The sequence below is a fragment of the Dipodomys ordii genome, unplaced genomic scaffold (genome assembly GCF_000151885.1).
Source record: "Dipodomys ordii isolate 6190 unplaced genomic scaffold, Dord_2.0 Scaffold55, whole genome shotgun sequence".
Lineage (NCBI taxonomy): Eukaryota > Metazoa > Chordata > Mammalia > Rodentia > Heteromyidae > Dipodomys > Dipodomys ordii.
In genome coordinates, this window is record NW_012267271.1 from 932,044 (window position 1) to 946,542 (window position 14,499).

Genomic DNA, 14,499 nt, shown 5'->3' on the forward strand with positions numbered 1-14,499 from the left:
CAGATGAGTTGGTGTCACTCTGCTAGGTGGTTGAGAGTGATCAGCAGTCTGAAAGTGCTTTTATACACATTATTGTTTTGAAACAGTTTAAGGAATACATTTTAGCATTTTTAGCTCTCCACAGACAAAGGCAGAGATTCAGACAGGAAAAGTCACTATCTCTAAGCTACACAGCCAGGCATTAATGGAGATGAGACAAGAACTGAATGTTGTCCTCTCAGCCTAGTCTTGTTTGTGCTACTTTATGGTCTCTCTGAGGGAGAGGCTACCTATGTATAAGATGGCAAGTACCACCAATGGGAGCTCAATGGGAGGAGACATCCCCAGCATGGCTTCTGAAGCTGAGGATGGCAGGGAAAGTCACGCTACACCAGATCATGGCAGTGGGCACAGGATTCTAAGATGCTCACTTTGACCTGGGAGCAGAAGCAGCAGCTGCCACTGGAAAGAATTTGGCACTCCATGGAGTCTCTAGTGGATAGGACACATTGGAGAACTTGGGGGAAGAGGGTACTGGAAGCTGAGGAAGGAAGGGACCCTAGATATTTAGTGGAAATAAGGTGGACTGATAATGAGGGCTTTATATCCTTATCCTTGCCTATCTTCAAAAACTATCAAATCTATCTACTCCAGAAAGGACAAAAAATAAAATCTACACCAATAGTACCTGGAAGACATCATTAATGGATAATAATTTCTAAAATAAACCAAGGTATAAAGAGACATAGTGAACCAAATGTGGAGTCCAGACACCTAATGGATCATTATGAGATTGAAAATGAGCTGGGGTTACATACTGCCCTTTAATCTCATCAGAGGTGGGAGGAAGACAAGGATAAAATGACTCAGTTTAGCTGGGTATCAGTGGCTCATGCCTATAATTCTAGCTGCACAGGATGCTAAGATCCAGAGGAACGCAGTATGAAATAGCCAAAGCCAAAAAATCCTAAGACTTCATCTTAAAATAACAAGCAAAAAGCTGGATGGGAGGCATGGCTCAAGTGGTAGAACACCAGCTGAGCATGTAAGATGAGCAAGTGTGAGGCTCTGAGTTCAAACCCTGGTTTTGGAAAAAAAAAAATCCAGCTTGATAAAAAGGATATATAATAAAAAGAGAAACAGGTCAGTTCATTTGGCTCTGTGCTCAAGAGCTGCTTGCCAGTTTTTATTTGTTGGTCCTGAGTGACATCCTTGTTATTCACATGGCTTTTCAGGAAGAGGGTTAAGCCCAACATATTCAACCCAGGGGTAACCATGGAATGCCTTTAGTTTCCCACGAATGAGTGGCTACCTGGGTGAGATTTTTTTTTAGTAAGATGACTGTAAAACAGCAAATCTGACCTAGACTCCGTTTTAAACCAATGGTGAATGTCTTGAATCATGTGTTCTTAAATGAGGACTGCAAGCTCTCAGATGGGTTGTTTTCTCCTGAAGCACTGAATTTCTGGCAGGCAGGGAGTGCCTACACAGACACACACACACAGAGACACACAGAGACACACAGAGACATACACACAGACACACACACAGACAGACACACACAGACACACACAGACAGGCACACACACAGACACACACACCCATGGCTCTCCTATCAGCATCTGCTGACAAAATTATAATCACATTATACTAAAGAAAAAAGTTTTAAAGAGGAAAACAGATTCAAATCAACCACCTAGAGCCCTGTTTTCCAGCAAGCTACTGAAGAGAGACAGTAAGTTTATCCTCACCATAGTTTAGTGGAAACTTGAACCAGGTACTTCCCACTGGCAAGCTCTTCTACCTGGAGTACTTAGTCTATTACCTCATTTCATCACTATGCCATTATGTGTTGAACAACTTCTTCCTACAGATGAGGAAATAAAGTCTTGGGCCAAATGACTTAGTAAAGTCAACTCCAAATTTCCCTTCCTTTCTCTCCACTTAAATTCATATACTGAACAGAAAAGTGGCTTATGTTTGTAATCCTAGCTACCAAGGATTCTAAGATCTGAGGATCAAGGTTCAAAACCAACCCTGGCAGGAAAAGTCCTTGACCCTTATCTCCAACTAACCACTCAAAAGCAGGAAGTAGAGCTGTGGCTCAAGTGGTAGAGCACTAGCTTTGAGCACAATAGCTCAGAGAAGGTAATCAGGCCCTGAGTTTAAGCCCCAGAGCCAGCACAAACAAAAAAATAGATATAAAAAATTAAAAAAAAAACTTCAGAGGGTTTCAAAGTCTGGCTTTGGCTGCCAAACCACAGCTAAGGTGAGTATGGCAGGAAGTGCCAGGACTAAAACTGGAAGACCTTGGGGATCTGCATTGGTCCAGGCTCCAATTTGTGTTGAGAAAAAAAAAAAAGGCACACAACCTCTTGATGTTTTGCTTTCTTCACACTGAGAAATAGAAAGAGTGTTAGCTTTTAAACATGAACTTAGAATGGAATGACCTGTATGATGACAGCTGTTGGGAAATAGAAGGGCTATGTCTTCAGGTACCCCAAAACCTGAGTATACTTAACTGGAATAACCCAGGGCAATACCAAGTTACAGCTGTAACATTTCCTGGTACATTACTGGAGGAGAAAAAGTAAGGAGAAGGTGGGTAGCTTCTTACCAGCAGTAGTCCAGCAGGTGTGGAGGCAGCACGGGGATGTACACATGCTGCCAGTACATGGGGTAGAGCATTGCGGCTGAGCCATGAATGCAGGCAGTCAACTGCAACAGAGCAAAGCAGAGATTAAGAGCTAAGAACTGAAAGGGAACAAGTATTACTACTAGGTTTCAGTGTCAAAAAACTACTCATCCACTTATTTAAGATTATGAACTGAGAAGTCTAGAGGAGTCATTCTAAGTTAACTTACTCTAATGCATACTTGTAAGAGCTTTCTCTTCAAAATGTCTACTTTTTTCCTCTCTGATTATAAAGTGAATGCAAGACAGGGGTATAAACTCTGTTAGAATACTTGCCTTGCATGCACAAGACCCTGAGTTCATTCCATTGTAAAGGGTAAAAGTAAAAAGAAAAGTAAAAGCCAGGAGAGTGACAGTGAGCAGAAGGACCTGAAAACCGGTTGTCCTTAGTTAACTTTAAAAATGACAAAGTCATTGGAACAATAAACATCCTGATGAATTTTATTTAACCAGGAAAGAGAACAAAAGCAGGGGTTTACAACTGAACTGGAAGGCCAGGGGAGAAAGGCCCAAACCCTGGAGGTGCTCCCATGTCTTAATGTACTAGGTGAGGCTAGCCTTACCCAAACTCTGCCTGCTCTTCTGAGCTTCCTCCACTTCCTTCTCTTGGTCTTTGGCCGGATCATCTCTACCTTGGTGTTTCCCTTGGTTGTAGAGATTCTGCTCCTTAGCTGAGCTATAAGGCAGAGCTATAAGGCAGAAATTGCTAGGAGCAATTTTGACTTTTCCTGCTGCTTTTGGTAACTTGTCACCTGGGACCATATTTCCCCCGCCCACCCCTCCCCCCTGACCATATTTTATGGATTTTATTTTTATTTTTTGGCCAGTTGTGAGGCCTGAACTCTGGGCCTGGGCACTGTTCCTTAGCTCTTCAGCTCAAGGCTAAAGCTCTACCACTTGAGCCACAGCTCAAGCCACTTCTGGCTTTTTCTGCTTATGTGGTGCTGGGGAATTGAACCCAGGGCCTCATGCATATAAGGCGAGAAGTCTACCACTGAGCCCCGATTTGAATTTTTTTTAATACTAAAATATTATTCCTGGATCACGGTTGGTATTTAATAAATGTTAAATATATGCATAGAACAAAAAATAAGTATTAGTATTTTCAAACTGATTTATAAGCAATCAATATTAAAAAAAGAAATGTACTCATTACCTGACTTATGTAACTGTAACCCCTCTGTACATCACCTTTACAGTAAAATTTAATTTTTTTTAAAAAGCAAGCAATAGTGGTTCCTAAAGGATACTAACCCTTTATGATCTTTTAAAAAACAATTTATCCTTTACTTACTTTTAATTTCTGAGTGTTTAGATAATTATGTAGACAAATCTTTTCCTTAGAGATGATTTCCTCTACTTTTAAGAAGGTCCTCCAAATTTTCTCCTAGCATTTAACTCTTTAATCCATCTGGAATTAATTTAGGTTTAAAAACTGAGGTGAGAATTTATTTTTTCAGTTAATCAATTGCTCTGGCATTGGTTATGGCCTAATCCTTTCTTTTCTATGCTTTCTACACGTGCCTATTTTGTATTCCTATTTTTGTTCCTTAAGAGTTAGCTACATCATAAAATCAGCATTTGATACAATTAAAATTTTAGGAAAGAAAATAAAAAGGAATACAATTCCTATAAAATTCAATATTGCAAAAAGAAAGGGAAAAAAGGCAACCTTTGGAGATGCAGTTATGAAGTAAAAAAAGCCAACAACACATGTTTCTTTCTGTCTTTTTTTCTTTATGTTTCTTTGGTTTCTGGGAAGCCTGTTCCCTAGAGAACTTTGCTTCTTTTGGAAGCTGTTAACTGGCCTTTGCTGACAGAAGGACATTTACGTGCTGAAAGAGTGACGTGCCAAGGCCCAGTTAAAAGAATCCCAAAGGTTAGTATAACATGACCAGCTTTAAATTGGATATTCTGCTGATGTTTCACAGTTGTGAGAGCTGTGTATTGAAGCCAGGGCACTACTTCCCCCATTCTCTTTTCCCTCCAGATCCTGTTCTTTAAATCAAGTACATGCCATGAACGGGAGATGATCTACTGAGCACTGGAGAGTTGCTTCCAATGACGCTGCCAAAGCCCCAATCTGTCCTTCCCAATCTATTTTTAGATTCCTCAATAAAGGAGGTTGTCCTATGTATACAAATGACAAATCCCTTCAGAGTTTCTTACAGATGGAAAACACTTGAGTGAGTGGAGAACAAACCAACCATAATCTAATGCCATCCTCAAGTCAGGACAGAAGATTACACTGGCCTTCAGCCTTGACTCTTGCTGCTTATCCTTTACCTAGTTGCCAGAGTACTCTTCTGAAAGTGCAGGTCTAGTCATAGTACTTTCTTCTCAGAAGTCTGGGGGCATGGTTAGAACAGATGTCTCCACCAGCTCAAAAATCTACCTTAAAGCAGGATCTAAAACCACGTCTCAACAGCCCTGGCTGTTTTCCCTTAGAATATATAATGGGGAACATAGGAATAGTTATGGACTCCTTCCCTCCCCCTTCTTTCACTCATCTCCCACACTGGTCTCAATTTGTCCTGCTGGCAAACTCCTTCCTCAGGCCTCTGTACAAGTACTCCACTCCCCTTATCCCTGACGCCTTTACTTTGGCTCACTTGGGCACTTCCCCATTACTAACAGGACCACAATGCTTGTCCCCAGATATAAAGTACCCAGAGATATTTCTCTCTTCATCTTATTCTCAGTAGCACTGCATACATAAAAGTGTTAGTTAACACACTGTGTCTTGAATAAATAAAAAATGATTCCTACTTAGAATATATTCACAACATAAAGATAGCTGCTTAGTGTTTAGATATCAACAGTAACTGACCCAACATTTTCATGAGGCGCACGGAGTGGGGCATGTAACACAAATTCCAAAACAATAACAAGTTTAGACATAAGATATGTGACCACAGGAAAGATCAATTTATTTATTCATTTATCCATTAGTGCAATGATATGCCTATTCTGTAACACATCAAATAAATGAAAGCACTTAAAACATCATTATATAAATTCATTTGTAATTCTTAGAAAAAGTCATCTCTTAAAATGATCCTGTTTGAGTTGGAAATTGATTACTATTTTCTTTTTTTGGGGGGTCCGGTTGTGGGGCCTGAACTCTGGGCCTGGGTGCTGTCCCTCAGCTCTTCAGCTCAAGGCTAGTGCTCTACCACTTGAGCCACAGCACCACTTCCGGCTTTTTTCTTATGTGGTGTTGGGAATGGAACCCAGGGCTTCATGCATTGCCAGGCAAGTGCTCTACCACTGAGCCACCTTCCCAGCCCCTTGATTACTATTTTCTTTATAGTCTTTCCATGTCTTCTTAACCTCAAAATAAGTCTCCTAAGTAAAAGCCAAGATCTTAAAATAACTTACTTTTATTAAAAAAAAAAAAATCAAGGCCAGGCACTGGTGCCTAACACCTGCAATCCTAGCTATTCAAGAGGCTGAGATCTGAGGAGCACAGTTTGAAGCCAGACAGGGCATCAAAGTCCATGAGACTCTTTTCTCCAATTAACTAACAAAATCCAGAAGTGGTGCTATGGTTCAAGTGGAAGCTATGGCTCAAGTGGAAGAGTGCTAGCTTTGAGCACAAAAGCTCAGGGACAACACCCAGGTCCTGGGTTCAAGCCCCAAGACAGGCACATACACATACACAAAAAATCAGGTTTTTAAAATGCCTGATTATTTCATTAGAGGATTTTCTAAGGGCTAAATCTGCAATTGAGGTAAAATGCATTCATCCATTTAAGAAAACAAACAAAACAGAGAGTTGTTTGGCTCTTACCCAAAATACTAAGTGCCACATATTATATATATCGTCCCTCAAGAAAAGTGGCTAAGCTGATTACAAGTAAAGTCTTACTACATGGCTATACTTAACTAGGAGTAATGTGTCCTGTAAAGTATCACTCACCATTTACTTTAAAAGTAACTTTAAGGCCCATTTCTAAATGGCTATGTTGATTCCTTACAGAAGGTACATTTTTAAAGTAATGAAAGAATACAATTTGGAGCACAGTCAACAAAGGGGTATTGTGAATATTTAATTAAAGTACAAGTTGAGGAAAATGATCCTATCAAAATCTCACTCAGTGGGAAAATATAAAGATAGTATGTGTAAAATTTGCCCAAAGTCATTAGTCACAATGAATATTCATCAGAAGCCAATTATCAATCCCATTTAATGACACCCCAAAAGATTTTGCCTGAAGCAGCTGAATAGTCTAAGACTCCAGACAAAACTAGACGCCAAAACAGCCAGTCTAGCCAGGATACAGACTGTAAAGAAAACCGCTGGCGAATTTTGGCCACACCTTAGCAAATTCTGTCCTTGATTAAAAGTGTACAAGATTAGTCATATCATGGAGCTTTATATATGACTCCATTAATTTTCTCCAAGGCTTAAAGAAGACAATGGGGGCTGGACATGAATGGCGAGTGATCAGTGATATAGGTGGAAAAATTATAAGGTCTTAGTATATCTCAGAGATAATGCTCATATTGTCAAAATCTTAAAATTCTAATGCCCCATCTGATACCTAAAGGCAGATTTGCAAGTTAATGTGGAAGTAAAAATAAGAATTCTTCCTTTAAAAAAGTCCCCACAGTGTATGTGCCAAGCACTGTGTTAGAGGCTAAGGCTCTTGCAGAGTATTGTTTTAAAGGAATATGTATGTGGGAAGATATGCACACTCTCACATTTCACAGATTAAAAAAAAAAAGTCTCAGAGGGAAAATAACTTGCCCAAGGCCACATTGCTAGTGACAGAATTGGGACTCACATACAGGTCTGTCAGGCTGTAATGGTCACTGTTTCCACAATGCATAAATTAACTCAGAAACTGTTTATGTGACTACCCTGTGCCATCCAGTGTGCTGAGGATTCTGAAACAGATGAGGTATTATCCCTTTAGGCATTGCCCAATTATGTAGATATGCATTTGCCTCACTGTTAGATGACCAAACATCTAGGACAAAATACCAGTCTCAGGAAATAATCTTTTTTTAAAAAACAGGACAAAGAACACATGAAGTTTATCACATGCCTAAGGCATGAGAGTTTTAGACTGGAAAATAATCATGTTTAAAACAAACTCAGATCTGACCATTTCCTGAGGATTAGTCCCATTTAACTAAGGTGTTGTAGTGTCTTTAATCCACAGGAAATCCTAGACCAGGAAATAATGACTATTAGTAAGAGGAAAGGTTTATATGCCAGTTTGGACACATATACCTGAAAGTTTGGATTAACAATAGCCGAAAATCTTACTTTTTGCCTGCTCCCTTTCACATACCTACCTGGCATAGTCAGCATTCCACTCAGTATCTTTTTGATCTGAGCAAGTCACTGTATTTCCTGTTCTCAATATGTAAAATGAGAGGCTGGACCACAAGATCTCGATGTCTGCCTCTAGGTTTGGCTCTAGAGGGACTGCCATCTTTTGATGAGGAGAATGTGCCTTCTCTGCCCCAGTAGACAGAGGTCACATTCAAAGCCGCTCCTTATCTCCTGCTTTGCTTGACACAAGGCAGGTGCTAGATCAATGTTTAGGCAATTTGAGAATGTCTCCAGCTTAACATAATCAGGAATGGTAGACAAGATTACCAGACATTTAACAAATTACAGTTGCTTAATAGATCACAACTATAAGTTGCAAATTCCTAAGAAAGCATTCAGATTCCAAGTTCTAAATGCTGGCAAACAAAAATAATCAGATGGTCCCAGTCATTCTTCACATCCTGGGATTCACAATGTTAAACAAACTAACACCTGCTACACAGGGTTATAGGCATTCAGATTTCCCACTGTGAACTTAAACATAAAGAAACTGATAAAACAAAGGGAAGGAACAACAGATGACTAACTTTAACCATTACTCATTTTTATGCCTATCATTTCAATCAGGATCATCCTAGTTAGAAGAGTTGTGGAAAATCTGTGTTTTGGGTAAGTTACTAACTTTCTGAACTTGAGAATTAGATTCTTTTAATTACAAGCATCTTTGTTACCAGCAGGAAATAAATAATGGTATGATTCAATCAGTACTGCGATTTTTGTGATTTTTTTAAAATTATGAGTTATTCTCTAAAGGAAAATCCACTGTAGAATCTCCAAGAAGTTTTAAGCAAAATCTACAGGAACTCTGTAAACCTAATCAACCCTTCCATGAGTGTGAGAAAAATCTTTAATTGTAAATGGTTCATCTATATTCCAACGGTGTTTGTTATAGTAGGAAAAGAGTTGGATTCTAAGAATCCATGCTAAGAAATGAAAAATGCTTTAGCAGAGAGGCAAGTTAGACAGCCTCAGAAATCAAAGAACCATCTACTAGCTCAGGCATGTGACAGGAAAGAAGGAAAAGAGCAAAAAGTGTCCTGCTTTTCTTAGACGATGAGATATAATACCTCCTTTTAAGGGAGTAGAAGATGCAATTTTCAGGTAGTTTTTTTAGCTTGATGGTACTAGTCTTACTATTTCCATACCCCATTATCTTTTGGGGAAAGGAAAAACAAACAAACAATCCATCATGGAGTCAAATTGAGTGCTTTCTCCCCCAAAGCAGTATCATTCAATGGGGAGAAAGCCCACTACCCTTTCTATTTTTTTTAAAGCTACCTAGTAGCTAAAATAATTATAGTAAGTTATTAACCAAGGTAACAAGCTTTCTTGCCAAGATCTGACAATTTAAAACATTAAAGCAAATAAAGCTGCCAGAGAAAAGCTTTAGCTAACTAAGCAGAGACAGAAATTATGGTAAGGCAAAATATAAAACCTATAAGCACCAAGAAGAAGGAAATAGCTTCTTTTTTATATTTAAGGTGAAAAAGAAAAAGGCAAGGTTACATGAAGATGGATAATAATGCATTTAAATATAAAGAAAGCAAATATTTACTACTCTTCCATTTTATGCCTGTGACAGACATTGCTAATTAATTAATCCTGAGGTTGAGATAGGACCTAAAAGTCCTTCCTTTACACTCACTATTGGTGAGCAGTCAAATTTGGCACTTAAGAGCAAATCTGTTTTCCACTTTAAACCTAGTATAAGGTTTGTCTGTAAAATTTCCTATGATTACAATTTATGTTTAGCTAATGGTGTTACACAATCCTTTTTATAAAGAACTTTTTTTATTTTTGGTGGTACTAGGATTTAAACTTGGGGCCTTGCACTTTTTAGGCAAGTACTCTACCACTTGAGACATGCCCTTAGACCTTTGATTTAGTTTATTTTTCAGAGAGGGTCTTGTGTTTTTGTCTGGGGCCTGATTTAGACTATGATTCTCCTATACCTTTACCTCCTGAGTTAGAATTATAAACCTGTGCCACCATGCCTGGCAAGAATATTTTTTAAAAGCAAGCAAGCACAACTGAAAATGGAAGTCATGAGTAGCTCTCTGTCAGGCATCTATATAATTGGAAAAGGAACTAAGAAACCTTCAGATGGTGAGGTACTAAATTTGTATACGTAGAAAAAGAAAAGACTCTCCCTTCCATAGTTTTGTGGGGCAAATCCAACCTTAGAAAGTGACAACAAACTCAGAAATGATTACAGCTACGAAATAGTCACTATTATAAGCACTTAATTAGCACCTAACTATCTGCCAAATACTGAGGACAGTATTTCACATATATTTAACTCATTTAATCCTTAATAGTTAGGCGATATTACTGTCCCCATTTTACAGGTGGGGAAGCTTACATAAGGTCACAAGCTTATGGTACAGTTAGGATATGAACAGTGGGAAGTTGAGTCCCCCTCTCTGTGCTCTCACATTACATGAAACTGCCTGTGTGCTCTGATCTGTATTAATCTGACAATTACAGAGCATCTACTATGTGCACACGCCATGCCCTCAAGCAAGTTAAAATAGAGACAGAAAGATCAAAATGCAAACAATCAACTTCAACACAAAAGCGTTATGAAAGAAGTGCTATAATAGAGGTTCAAGTGTGTCAGCATAGAAAGAAGGAATCCCTAATTCTGCCTGGGGCAAGCATTGGGCAGCACAAAGACAGAGGTACCAGAGCATTCAGAGACTGGAGGATGAGGATAGCAGAGGTTTCGGGAGGCTAGTCAGGTAGAGAAGTAGGTCAAGTGACCACAATAGCTCTTTAGGCCACTTGAGTGCTATGTAGTAATGACTGCAAAGATTCAGGCAAAAATGACCACTGAAACAACAATTAAGTCATTAGTGAGAAGTGGGCAGGTATACAAACCTGGAATGTGTCCCTGACTGCTCTCTGGCACAGATGCATTCACCACCCACTGCCACCAGTTATACAAACAGAATCTGCAAAACTCTCCCAAGAGGATCTCTAATATCTTCCCTGCTTCTCAAAGTCAAATCCAGGCTTACTGCCAACAAAGGTGAGTTTCAGTGCAAGTGCTACATGTACAGAGTTAGTATATGCCCAGAGTTGGCTATGATTTTTCATATCTGTGTTTATGAATCCTTTACTAGTCCCAATTTTACAGGAGAGCTCTAAGAGATTCTAGAGGTCAATTTGACCACATCCATAGGAGTAGACAGTGGAACAGGGAGGATCATGTCCACAGCAAAGGCAGAGCTGAACAAAACCTTCTTGAACAAAACCATCAGCTATGATGTTCCTTCTTGAGGGAAAGAGATGTCAACAATAAGGCTGTCTGATGCATTTGACTGTGAGAGCACATGTAACCCTCAGGATAGAAGAAAAGCACAGACATGAAATATGTCCATGTTTATACTAACCCATGACTGAATGGCCTAATCTCACATCATACTACCCCCACCTAGGTTCACCAAAGTGACCATACCTGCCACCAGCAGGAACAGCAGAGGAGGTTATAAACCCATGTGCTCACTAACTTAATGCATAGTAGGCTATCTAGCTTCCTTAATGAAACCAGCAATTTCTGCCAAAGTGAACGCCACAGTTAGGGATTTTCAAGTATATTGAGATGTGATTTTACTATTACTCATTAGTGTTTTTTGGAAAAGGTCTGATTCACAAGAATTGTTAAGAAATAAGTTATCTATCAGGTGCTCATGGCTCACATCTGTAATCCTAGCTACTCAGGAAGCTGAGATCTGAGGATCACAGTTCAAAGAAAGCCTTGGCAGGAAAGTCTGTGAGACTTTTTATCTCCAATTAATCATAGAAAACTGGAAGTGGCTTTGTGACTTGAAGTAATAAAGCACTAGCCTTGAGCAAAAAAGAGCTCAGGGAGCCGTTCAGTGGCTCACACCTATAATCCTAGCTACTCAGAAGGCTGAGATCTAAGGATTGCTTTCAAACCCAGCCCGGGCTGGAAAGTCTGTGTGACTCTTATCTCCAATAAACCACTAGAAAACCAGAAGTGGCGCTGTGGTAAAAGTGGTAGAGCGCTTGCCTTGAGCTGAAGAGCTGAGGGACAGCGCCCAAGTCCAGAGTTCAAGCCCCATGACCAAAAACAAAAAAGAACTCAGGGACAGTGCCCAGGCCCTAAGTTCAAGTCTCACAACTGACAAAAAAGAAAAGAAGGAAGGAAGAAAGAGAAAGAAAGAAAAAGAAAGACAGGAAGGAAGGAAGGAAGGAAGGAAGGAAGGAAGGAAGGAAGGAAGGAAAGAAGGAAGGAAGGAAGGAAGGAAGAGAGGGAGAGAAAATTCATCATTTCTATAAGGAATATACAAGCTGATTTCACAAATCTCCCACATTACTAAACTAATAAAATTTTAGGCCATGTTCATAATGATGTCTTAATAGAAACATCATCTCTCAAGGTTACTTACATACACGTTCCCCAAATCACACTGGTGAACCACAGTGTTATGTCATAGCATTGCTGAGAACTTAAATAGATTATACTTAGTGATGTCCTTCTCTAGACTAACCACAACCAGATCAAAGCTCTCCCAAAGAGAATCATGAAGAAAAACAACAAGCTAGTCCAGTACTCTTAAATGTCTTCAAAACAAACATAATCAGTCTCTATTATATAGTCTCAAAATGCAAATAAGTTTGTGACACAAACAACTAGCACCAGAGAATAAATATTATATGCATCCAAAAGAACAGTCTGTACATTACTTCCAAATCTGGCTGTGCATCAATCTCCTGGAAAACATTTAAAAATTATTTAATTCTCTGGTTCCATACAAGACCTTTCAAACCAAGTGGTGGTTATAGGTGCTCTGGGTTTTTAACATTTGGGAACTCTGACTATGAGAATCCTGTGCCTAGTTCAAAGGGGAGCGGCTCATGTTTGTTGAAGCAATGGTAGGAGAGGAAGGTAAAATCTAATATGGAGGGCACATCTGGTCGAAGTTGTATCGAAATCACAAATTAAACTATCCATGCTCCATATTACATTACAGAGTCTCCTTAACATCTCACAGCTCTCTTCATTCTAGTTATAGTTCAACAAGAACAGAAAACTAATTCACACATAAATGAAGTATATAGTTCACCAAGCAGTTAATTATATTTACATTTAAAACCAGAAAATGAGAATATAAACAAAGCATACCAATCTTTTCTTCTACATCCTGTCAAGGGAGGTTCCTTTCATGGGTTTTAAACAGTTTTTAATATTATCTGAGCCACAATAAAACTTTATGTAATGGAGATTAGCTAGGCAATGATGTTCTCATGGTTGACTGCCGAGTTTGTAGTTCATGCCACTTCATTACATTTTGCTAAGTATTTCCCTCTTCACGAAAAGGATTAGTTTTCTTCTCACTTATTTGAATACTCTTCTTAGGTTGTGAACATGAACTAGGTTAATCTCTTTCTTTTAGCATATAAAAGATGAACAAACAAAACATTCATTTTATTTTATTTTTTTAAAATAGAATACTAAATTTAGTCTTAGAATTCTCTGTTTGGGAAGTTTCCAGTTACAAGGTCTTGGCTTCCCTTGAGCACAGTTTGAAACAAAATAATGCAGTTTGTTCCGGGCTGGAACACGCAGAGTGGAGTGTGCAGGCAGAGGGCCCTGGCTTGGGGCCAGGGCTTCAAACCTCCTTACACTGTCACTCTCCTCTCTGCTTCAAGGGCTGCAACACAGCAAACAATTCAGTTTTTCTACTTCAGGAGAACTGGGAAAGCTTTGCACACATCATTTAGGTGCCAGGACCACCACACAGGCTGGAACAGCCATGGCAAGGTGGAGTTCATCTGGAAAAAAGTAAAAATGAAGCTGATCTGAAAACCTGCCCTATCTACAAACTGGCCCTTTCTCAGGTCACAAGACCAGATGGTTCAAGACAATGAATGCTGTCAGGGGAGTGGGCGGGATGGGACAGCGTAATGTTGGGAAAGGATCCAGAACTTCCCTTGAATATTGAAGCAGATATAAAGGGCAAGAACTGAGTGGCCCTGGTGAGGACACAGAGGTATCACCCATTACTCTTCAGGTCCCCAGTGCCCAAGCCTCACATTCTCTGGGACAAATTTTTGTTACTAGTTGAAGAGAAACTGACAGGGAAATGCATCTAGTTTTTCTAAGATACCATCACAAAAGTAATCATTCTTTTCAGTTACAGGAATCACACAAATAATGAGGTGTGGAGGCTCAATGACTTGTAACAATCTGGCCTCCAAACTACATCACCTTCCTAAGTATTTGTTTGAAAAAGTATTTGCTGGGTAAGACAAAGTACATATTTCTTAGGAAAGTAAATACACTTTTACCAATATGTACCTGAGCATTCTGTTTTCGAAACTTCTTCCAGTACCTTAAAATGTTTGTTTTTTTTTTTGGGTCCGGTCATGGGGCCTGAACTCTGGGCTTGAGCACTGTCCCTAAGCTCTTCAGCTCAAGGCTAGTGCTCTACCACTTGAGCCACAGTGCC

At 39.4% G+C, this 14,499-nt stretch overlaps 1 protein-coding gene across 1 annotated transcript in view; it reads right to left on the reverse strand.

Moving 5' to 3' along the window:
* Dennd1a (DENN/MADD domain containing 1A) overlaps positions 1-14,499 on the reverse strand; it is a 445,652-nt gene that overhangs the window by 206,721 nt on the left and 224,432 nt on the right. The window contains exon 10 of the mRNA XM_013021256.1: positions 2,597-2,697. Within this exon, the coding sequence (XP_012876710.1) occupies positions 2,597-2,697 (101 nt within the window). The remainder of the gene's footprint in view (positions 1-2,596; positions 2,698-14,499) is intronic.